The sequence below is a fragment of the Psammomys obesus genome, unplaced genomic scaffold (assembly GCF_907164565.1).
Source record: "Psammomys obesus unplaced genomic scaffold, mPsaObe1.curated_primary_1811, whole genome shotgun sequence".
Lineage (NCBI taxonomy): Eukaryota > Metazoa > Chordata > Mammalia > Rodentia > Muridae > Psammomys > Psammomys obesus.
In genome coordinates, this window is record NW_026586383.1 from 1,002,147 (window position 1) to 1,011,716 (window position 9,570).

At 46.3% G+C, this 9,570-nt stretch overlaps 1 protein-coding gene across 1 annotated transcript; it reads left to right on the top strand.

The window, feature by feature from the left end:
• The first annotated feature begins 244 nt into the window (after positions 1–244).
• Positions 245–4,957, top strand: LOC129672224 (serine protease 42-like). Its single transcript, XM_055601517.1, has 5 exons — positions 245–467; positions 753–909; positions 1,189–1,451; positions 2,710–2,870; positions 4,742–4,957. Exons 1-5 carry the CDS (start codon positions 245–247, stop codon positions 4,955–4,957), a joined length of 1,020 nt encoding a protein of 339 aa, XP_055457492.1.
• The last annotated feature ends 4,613 nt before the right edge of the window (positions 4,958–9,570 follow it).

Sequence of the window (9,570 nt, forward strand, 5' to 3'; positions counted from 1 at the left end):
GGGAGGTCTCCATCGAGGACGTTTGTGTCCTCTGTCCCAGTCAGGGCTATGGGCTTGAAGATCTGAGTGAAAGCAAGAACACGTTTCTCACCTGGGAAGCCATGGCCCACCATTGTGGCCTCCGACTGGCTGGCGCCACCTCCTTCGAGGAGCCCGTTTCCCCTGGCAGAAGCGAGGGTGGCCGCGCGAGCCTGGGGAGCGGACGCCGCTTTACCGGGAAAGGAGCGGTGGCCTGCGTGGTGGTATGGCGTCCGGACGCGGCTTCCTGGGCCTCGTAGCCTGCCTCTTGCTGCTTCAGTCAAAGCTCTGGGAGGCCTGGGCCGCTGCCTCTGTCCTCTCCACTTCCGGTTTGCCCTCTGGGCACAGCGAAGCCCCAAGGGACAACCCCCCGCCACCCCCCACCTTGGAGAGCATGTCCATGGTGGCCTATCAGGGTGGCTCCTCTCCCTTCGTGTCGATTACCTTAGGTAACTTGGCAACGGGTGTCTGTGTCAAGGTCCAGAGTGGGAGCTAGGGACACCCTGAATCCAGGGACACGGGTGCAGCCCAGGCCACTGTCGCCTTGCCTGTGGCTTCTGAGGGGGTTATGACTGCCGTGGGGAGGGTGCGGCCTCCCACCCCAGCCTTTAGGGTATGAAGAGCCCCGTGGAGTTCAACAGGGTAGCCTCCTTCTAGGCTGTCTTTCTGCGGAAATGCTAGCCTGAAGAGAGGGCCTAATTCTTTTGAGTTCTTCTCACCTTGTCCTCGCTCAGTGTGTGGCCAACCCCTCATGAAAATCTTGGGAGGACAGGAAAGTGAAGAGGGAAAGTGGCCCTGGCAGGTGAGCGTTCGGATCAGACACATGCATATCTGCGGAGGCTCCCTCATCAGTGCCCAGTGGGTGCTGACTGCGGCCCATTGTATTTTCAGGTGAGGAGGGCTTCCAGGCCTGACAAACTGGCGACACTCCCAAACGGGACACAAAAGAAGGGGGAGGGCACGCTGGGAGCACCTTGTTCCTGGAAATCCTTAGGGTGGGGCGCAGGCAAAACAATTGAGAGACTGATGAAGAGTTTTAGTGATATGGCCGGATGGTAGGGAGTAGCCGATGGGGTTGGGGCCACATCAAGGAACAGAGAGTGAGTGCAAAGGGGTCTAGGAGAGCTGTGTAGGGTCTCTTGCTGATGAGGCAACACGTCTTTTCCACAGCCAAATCCAGTACAATGTCAAGATGGGTGATCGGAGTGTCTATCGCCAAAATACAAGTGTGGTGATCCCTATCAAGAACATCATTGTCCACCCTAAGTTCTCCACAGCCATTGTCATTGAAAACGATATTGCCCTTCTCAAGCTCCAATACCCTGTGAATTTTACCTCTAACATCCACCCTATCTGCCTCCCGTCAGAGACTTTTTATGTGAAAACTGGGACCAGCTGCTGGGTGACGGGATGGGGCAGAACAGATGTAGGTGGTAAGACTTGGCACTCAAAGGGAAACCCAGCCTTATTCCTAGTGCAGAAACAAAGTACGCGGGGAGGGGGGAAGGGGACCAAAAGGAAGGCAGACTACTTGGCTGCTGTGGGGGTGGGGAGGCAGTTTGACAGGAGTCAAGGAAATGGTCAGCTTAGGGGATCCCAGATCTTGTGTTGAAGTCTTTTGTGGCAAGACAAATATCTGATGCCAGCCCAGGAAAGCTATCTCTCCTGGGAATAGGAATGTGTCAAATCTCCTTTCGCAGGTTTGTGGAACAATGTGCTGAGCAGTCATGGGAATAGCTGTGAAATCCCCCATGGGGAAAGGCCCGAAGCAATGGCATCCACCTGGGTGGATTTTCAGATTTGATTTGTTTTATTTTGTGTGCATGCTGAGCCTCCAGCACCTTGACTGGATTTTTGCTCATGAGATGATGAGCTGCCAGCCAGTTTCTCAATGGAAGCACCTGTCTTGGTATTTATGGAGTCCCTTGTGCCTAGAGGAACTAGGCAAGCTACAAGGCCTCTGTTGGTAGACTTCTTAACCACAGGAAGTGACATTTAAGCTTGTATTTCTTGAGAGCCCGTGATTATGTTCTAGACAGTGAAGAAACTTGGGTATGGTGTTACATGCAGAAGTATAGACAGTTTGAGACTAGTCAGGACTACAAAAAGACCCCAGTCCCGCCGAGAAACAAAAGATAACAGAGAAAGATGCACAAGGCGTCTCCTCACTATCACACCAACATTAGTGATGTACTTGATGGGTTTTCATTTCTTCAGCCTCTCAGGCCTTGCTTCTCCTTCAGAAATATCATCCTTCTCTTGTCTTAGTTTTGCCCTTTTTTTAAGCATTGAGAATTGGACCTAGGGCCTTAAAGATGCGAGGGAAGGCTCTAGCACTAAGCTACACTCACAGCCTTTTCTACTTTGTGTTTTGAGACAGAGTCTTGCTAAATTGCTCAAGATGGCCTTGAACTCACCCTGTAGCTCAGGCGGGCCTTGCAGTTGAGATCCTCTGCCTTGGCCTCCCAGGCACTTAGACTTGTGCTATTGGGCCTGGCTCCATTTTACCTGTTACTTAATCCTTTCCTATGACCATTTTGAGTCTCAGTTTTCTCCTGTATCAAATGGTAACAATATTAATTTCCCTGCCTTTACACGGTGTGTGTGTGTGTGTGTGTGTGTGTGTGTGTGTGTGTTTGAGTGCTTGCTATCCACTGTGTAGATTTATACACTGTTGATCTTCTTCATTAGCACCAAAAATTCCAACGGCAATTCTCCGGGAGGTGGAGCAAAATATCATCCATTATCATGACTGTAATGCTATGCTGAAGAAGGGTGTAGGAACGTCTAAGGAAATGGTGAAAAGCGGCATGATCTGTGGCTATAAAGAAGGAAGAAAGGATTCTTGCCAGGTAAGCTCATGGGCCCCTTCCTCAGCCTCAGATGGCAAGGCCTGAGTTACTTGCCACTTCTTTTACTCAAGAGAATTCATGAGGAGAGCCCCATACCCCACAGCTCCTGGAGCTGGCCTTGCCTGATCTTTCTAGGTAGCACAGGATGGCCTTGAACTTGAGATCTGCTTGCATCAACCTCCCAGGCATTGTGATGACAGGGAGACACCATCTTGTCCAGCTGGTTTTGTCCTTTCTAAACAATGTAGCCTTGGTGTGTAGGCTGATGTGTGGGGCTTCCTGTCTGTGTGTGGAAGTTGGGAATGGGTACTCTAATAATGCTTTGTATTGAGTTCCCCTAAGTGGCAGTTACCATTATAAAGGGAACATAAACCTATATTAACTCAGTTAACCTATATCAGTTAATTAACTCAGTTAACCTCAGTTAATTAATTAGTTAATTAACCTAATTAACTCAGTTAATTCAAGTTAACCTTGAAACATAATACCGTATCATACTGCCATGGAAGGTAAAACCCAAAGCTATGAATTCAAGGTCCTCTTGTGATACAATTTTTAGAGCTAGCAGACAATATGTATAGGGGATCAGAAATCTGAGTGAGTTTCTTAGGTTGTCCAAGTGCATGGTGTGTTCTTGTAATCCAAACACTGATGAGGTTGAGGTAGGAAGATGCAAAGTTCAAGGCCAGACTGGGCTAAGTGGTGAGTTTGAGGTAAGTCTTGTTACACGGTGAGACCTTGTCTCCATTTCAGGGATAGGAGATGAAGAAAAATGCTCAGTGGACAAGAAACCCTAGGTTGGTTCCCCAGCACTGGGGTGGAGGATGCTGGGGCAATGAGACAGGGTATCCAATCATGGCCAAGTTTCTAGAGTGGTCCAGGCAGGCATGGGCAGTGGGGCCTGGTGAACACAGTCAGATTTTCCTTTTAGATCAACAGCTCCCTTAGGTGTGTAATTCCAGTACTAACGTCTTCAGAGCTTGTAGGAAACGCCATTGAGTTCTGAATAAGGTCTGGGGCAACTAAGCGGTGAGGAAAGAGTCTCTGAGGTAAAATTTTCAGTTCATGTGAGGTTAGGGGTGGTAAGAGAGAGGTACTGAGGTGAAGTGATCCTTAGGGTCTCTGTAGCAGGTTTAGGAGGGGACTCTATAATGAGGAAGGGTCTTGCTATATAGGTTAGGAGCTTTGGAGGAAATTAAGTTAAATGTAAGGAATTAGGAGCTGCTATATAGAAATAATATTTAATAGGATTAAAAAAATTTTGTTTTTATTTGTGTGTATGAGTAGTTTGCTTTATATATGTATGTGCGCCGTGTGCCTGCAGTGCCTGAAGGGGCCAGAAGAGGGCCTCTGATCCCCTGGAACCGAGTCACCAACGATTGCGGGTCACCATGTGGGTGTTCTCAACTAGTGTAGGGTCCCCTGCAAAAACAGCATGTGCTCTTAACCCCGGAGTCATGTCTCTCACCCCTCAGAAGCGGCATTCAGCGTTTAACACCACTGTGGCTTGAGAAATGATGATAACCTCAGAGGATATTAACATTTTCCTATTAGCTTTTCAGTGGCCATAGTTATATATGTAGGTCTGGCATTTTTGTATTAATAGCAGTTTGGGCCTGGCAAGGATGCTCCCCCCCCTTCCTTCTGAGATAGTGTCTTGACATGTAGCCCAGTAGGCTTAAACTCCCTGAAATCCTCCTGCCTCAGCCTCCCTAAGGGCTGATACTATAGGCAAATGCCACTGCACTTGGCACAGGCTGGACCTTTGGGTGCCTGAGGAAACCTGTCGCTTGCCTATCTTCCAATGTAATCAGCCAAATCCAGTGGGAATCAATGCCATTCTTGCCATTTGTTTCTTTCTCTGTCCTCAGGGGGATTCTGGAGGCCCTTTGTCCTGTCAGTTTAACGACAAGTGGGTGCAGGTGGGGATCGTGAGCTGGGGCATCAGCTGTGGTCGCAAAAACTTCCCTGGAGTTTACACAGACGTTGGCGCTTACAGCAAGTGGCTAGTTGCAGTGGTGAACCAGGCTACTTGTTTCCAGCCCGTGGCCTTCCTCATCTTACCGCTGCGCCTGCTGCTCTTGTGACTTCCTGGGACATGGTGATGGCTCGTCTCTCCTTTGCCTTCCCTTGCCTTCCCTTGCCTTCCCAATGCCCTTCCTTCAAATCCCACTTGGGATCCCTTGCCCCGGAGAGAGCCACAGTGAGATGTGTCAGGGGTCTGAGAGACTCCAAAGTGTTCTGCCTGGTGCTCTGGTCACCAGCCTTGGCTGCATTACTCCTGAGCTGGGCTCTGGCAGGAGCGAAGGTGAGTCAATTCCAGTTACTAGGCAAACTGGCCTGCCAGGTAAATGACAGTGACCTATGCAAGGACCTCAGCATGGGTTGGGCAAGCACCTGGCTGTGGCTTCAGGGCTCTCACCTCCCACCATGTCATACTAGAGCTAGCTTGTTGACCACAAAATGAGAGAGGGGGGAGAAAGAGAGATCTTAGGTACCCTAACTATAATTGTTGTCTCTCTCTCTCTATGATTTTGTGAAGTTACATTTCTCATCGAATGTAATTTGCAACAATGTTCAAAGATAAAGTAGAAATTTGAAGAATAATTAAGAAAACTTATGAGCAGATTTCCTTATTTCTCTTAAAGAGTTTCTTTTTACAAATAAAACTAAGGGGGTTTGTGAAATGCCCTAATGTCAAGAGGACAGCTGGGCACATTGAACTCAAAGGTCTAATGCTCTGGACCCGAACAAGCGCAGAACACTTGTAACCTTGCTTGTTTGTTTGCTTGTTTTCAAGAGAGGGTTTCTCTGTGTAGCTCTGGCTCTTCTGGAACTCACTCTGTTGACCAGGCCGGCCTCGAACTCACAGAGATCCGCCTCTGCTTCCTAAGTGCTGGGATCAAAGGCATACACCACCATCGCCTAGCTTGTGTCACCATCACCCAGCTATACTTGTAGCTTTTAACACCCTTGTTGGGGGTATCTCTAAGAAAAATGAATATTGTCTCCATACTCTTGATTTTGGCTGTGCCGAGGACATTTTATTTTCGGCTAGCAGGAAACACGAATTAGATTCTACAGTGAGGCATTTTCTTTTTCCTTCTCACGTCACCTTAAATATTTTTCAGCCTCCCTCACTATTCAGCATTTGTATATTCTCCTTTGCAAAGTGTCTTTTCAAGTTTTTTTTTTTTGTCATAATACAGATACCTTCTATTACTGATTTGTAACTATTCTTCATATATCCAGATAAGAGTATTAAATGTGAGACTTGATTTGCTTCTAACTGGAGGCTGTGAAAAATTTTTTACAAATATTTTTCCCCTAGAAAAAAGGCTTATAGTTTTTTGATTGTAGATTAATTTTTGTAGAGATCAAAGTATATATTTCTATGCCTTTAATGTTTGTTAAATTGTTACAGTATGATTTGTTGAAGTGCATTTGTTTCTATATCAATTTATACCACCAAGCGGCAGTGTATTTCCACACCTGTTTCTTGACTCCACCTGTATCTACCTACATTCTTAAATTAAAATGCCCCTCAGTCGTGGTTACTGCGGTTTCTAGTCTTATTTGGTCGTGTCGTACCTACAAACATATTCATATTTATCAAGCTTCGGTCTTCTTGGAACTTACATGTTGATTCTAAAATGTATATGTAGGACTTTGGCAATAGCTCAATTTGTAAAGTGTTTGCTGCATGTGCACACTTGAAGACTTGAGTTTAATCCCCAGGCCTACATAAAAAGCCAGGCATGGTGGCATGCACTTGTAATCTCAGTGCTGGAGAAGCAGAGACCAGCAGCCCTCTGTGACCACAGGCGGTCAGCCCAGCCTAACAGGCTGAGAAGGAATCTGACCCAAAGTTTAAGGTAACCGGCAACACAAAAATGAAGGCAGAGAGGCCAAGCTCTTATCCTGTTTACACTTTTCCATATGACATCTGCAGGCATGAGCAAAGAGTCACAACAGCAGCCTCTAAATCGCTTTATATTTATATATTTCTAATATTTACATATTTATATTATCCAGAATCTGGAAAAACCCAAATGTCTTATCAGAGTTTAATGGCAACTACTTAACAATGAGAACTGTTAAATTAATTTGTTGTTAAAAATCATAAGAAGCCAGGTGTGGTGAATTAATATAACTGAACAGAAAGTCAGTAAAGAGTTGTATGTGGCAGTTCATGCTTGTAATTCCAGTTCCCTTTTCTCCCCCATCCCCACCCTGGGAAGGGGAGGTAGGAGGATTGAGTTCAGGCTGTCTGAGTTTAAGGGCAGCCTAAACTTTTAATGAGATGCTATCTTTAAAAAACTAAAAAGAAGGGCCTGAAGAGATGGCTCAGCCGTTAAGAGCACTGTCTCTCTTAAAAATAAATAAAAGAAGTAACAAAAAAAGAAAAAACAAAAACAAAACAAGGAAGCCTGGAGTGTTGGCCCACCATTAATCTCAGCACTTGGAAAGTGGAGGCAAGTGGTTCCTTGTGAGTTCAGGGTCAGCCTGGTCTACACAGCAAATTCCAGCGTAGCCAGGGTTATGTAAAGAGACTTTGTCTCAAAATGCCTCCCCTCTCTGAACAAAAAAAAAAAAAAAAAAAACCAAACTGGCTAGAGTAGTGGCTCAGCCATTAAGAGCACTGGCTGCTCTTCCAGAGGACCTGGAATCATTTCCCAAAATTGCCTGTAACTCTAATTCCAGGGGATTCTTCACCCTCCCTTGGCTTCTGTGGGCATCAGGCATGCGTGGAGTGTGCAAACACACATGTAGAAAAAAGCACCCGTACATATAAAACAAAAATAGAAATGAAAGAGGAGGAAGAGTCGAGGGGAAGAAGAGGAACTGCTGGTTTGTACTAAATGGATGAAATTTTAAAAAGCTCTGTTGAGAAGACTCTGATTTTAGATGGCAGATGGTTTTCTCTGCTGTCCTCTTAGTGTTGTTTGGGATCTGCCTGCACAGATTTGTTCTTTATCACACCTGTGGTGCGCAGCAGCCTTCAGAGCCCTCTATCTCACTGCAAGGAAGGTGGCCCAGAAAGGAGTTGCCGCAGAGGTGCTGAGTCCAGGTAGATTATGTTAGAGATTTGTCAAAGCCAGGGCTAATCTCAGTCTGAGTTACGAATTTCCTTAAACAAGGGAGGGTGGTGATGTCAGGTGGTGAATTTCAGGAAACTGAGATGTTAGCGCTATCCTCTACCATCATCATCACCACCACCGTCATCATCGTCATCAGAGATTCTCATGTAGCCCAGGCTAGCCTTGAATTTACACTCCTCCTGCCCCGACTGCAGGTGTGTAACATCATCCCTGGTTGCTACCAATTTTTCAAAATTAATTTTTAGCTAGTGAACAAAGTATTAAGTTTCATCATGGTCCTTTTCTGCTTCTCTCTCTCTCTCTCTCTCTCTCTCTCTCACACACACACACACACACACACACACACACACACACACACACACACAGATTCAATAGAACAAATGAAACCACCATGCAGTATCTCTCTCCCTAAGCTGGGTTAGTTCTCTTGAGCTCCAGGGGACAGGGGTTGGAGAGATATTTAGCACTTAAAAATCCTGGCTGTTCTCCCAGAAAACCCAGGTTCAATTCCCAGCACCTACGTAAAGGCTTACAGCCATCTGTGACTCCAGTTCCAGGGCACCTGATGTGCCCTCTGACCTAGATACACATGTGCTGTGCTTGCATAGATGCAGAAAACACATTCATACACATAAAAAAAAAAAAAGAAAAGTAAAGAAAAAAAGGGGGAAGCATAAAATAAATAGATGTTCAGACAACAGAGGACTGAGCTCCGGGGAAGAAGATGAACAAGGGAGGCAAGTCTTACAGTGACATTGGCTTTCTTTGTGTGGGCAATTTTCAGATGGTGCAGAGAAAACCCAGACAGAAGAAAGCGACATCATAAAGAACCAGAGGTTGGAGCTAAAGATGGCTAGAGGCCTGACAGTTTCAGGTTAGAACACTGTAGGCCAGAGCGTTGGCAAACTGTGGTTTATCTGCATTTCAGGACATTGGCAGGGCCGTGAGATGCTCAGCTAGTCGAGGTGCATGCTGCCAAGACTGACTTTATGAGCTGATCCCTTCGATCCACATGGCAGGAGACCTGACTCCTGCAAGGTGCAAGGTGTCCCCTGACCTCCACATACCTCCCGTGGCACATGTGCACCTGCACACAGGCACGAATGCACACACGCATGCACACAGACATGCATGCACACAGACACACATGCACACAGACACACACACACAGACACACATGCACACAGACACACATGCACACAGACACACATGCACACAGACACAGACCCTCCCCCCCCAGACAGAGACACACTAAATAAATAAGTGGGTGGTTTTTGGTTTGTTTTATTTTAAGAAAGAGAGCCTGTTAGCTGGGTCTGGTGGTACATGCCTATAACCCTGGCACTTGGGAGGTGGAGTTAGGAATGAGTTTGAGAACTTGTTTCAAAAATTGAAAAAAAAAAAAAAAACCAGAAAGGAAGAAAGAAAACTGCCTGATTCTGCACAGGCTTATAGTAAGAATTATATTTACACTTTTGTTTTGTTTTGGGGAAGGGTCTCATGCAGCCTTCAACTTGCTATGTAACCAAGGCTGGCCTTGAACTTTTTATCTCTCTGCCTCCATCTCCCAATTGCTGGGATTATATGCATGTGCCCCA

Excerpts from the sequence above, each read along its gene's own strand:
- LOC129672224 (XM_055601517.1), top strand. The coding sequence starts at position 245 with ATGGCGTCCGGACGCGGCTTCCTGGGCCTCGTAGCCTGCCTCTTGCTG. Across the intron at positions 468-752 it reads CTTCGTGTCGATTACCTTAG|TGTGTGGCCAACCCCTCATG; the intron begins GTAACTTGGCAA and ends GTCCTCGCTCAG. Across the intron at positions 1,452-2,709 it reads GGGCAGAACAGATGTAGGTG|CACCAAAAATTCCAACGGCA; the intron begins GTAAGACTTGGC and ends CTTCTTCATTAG.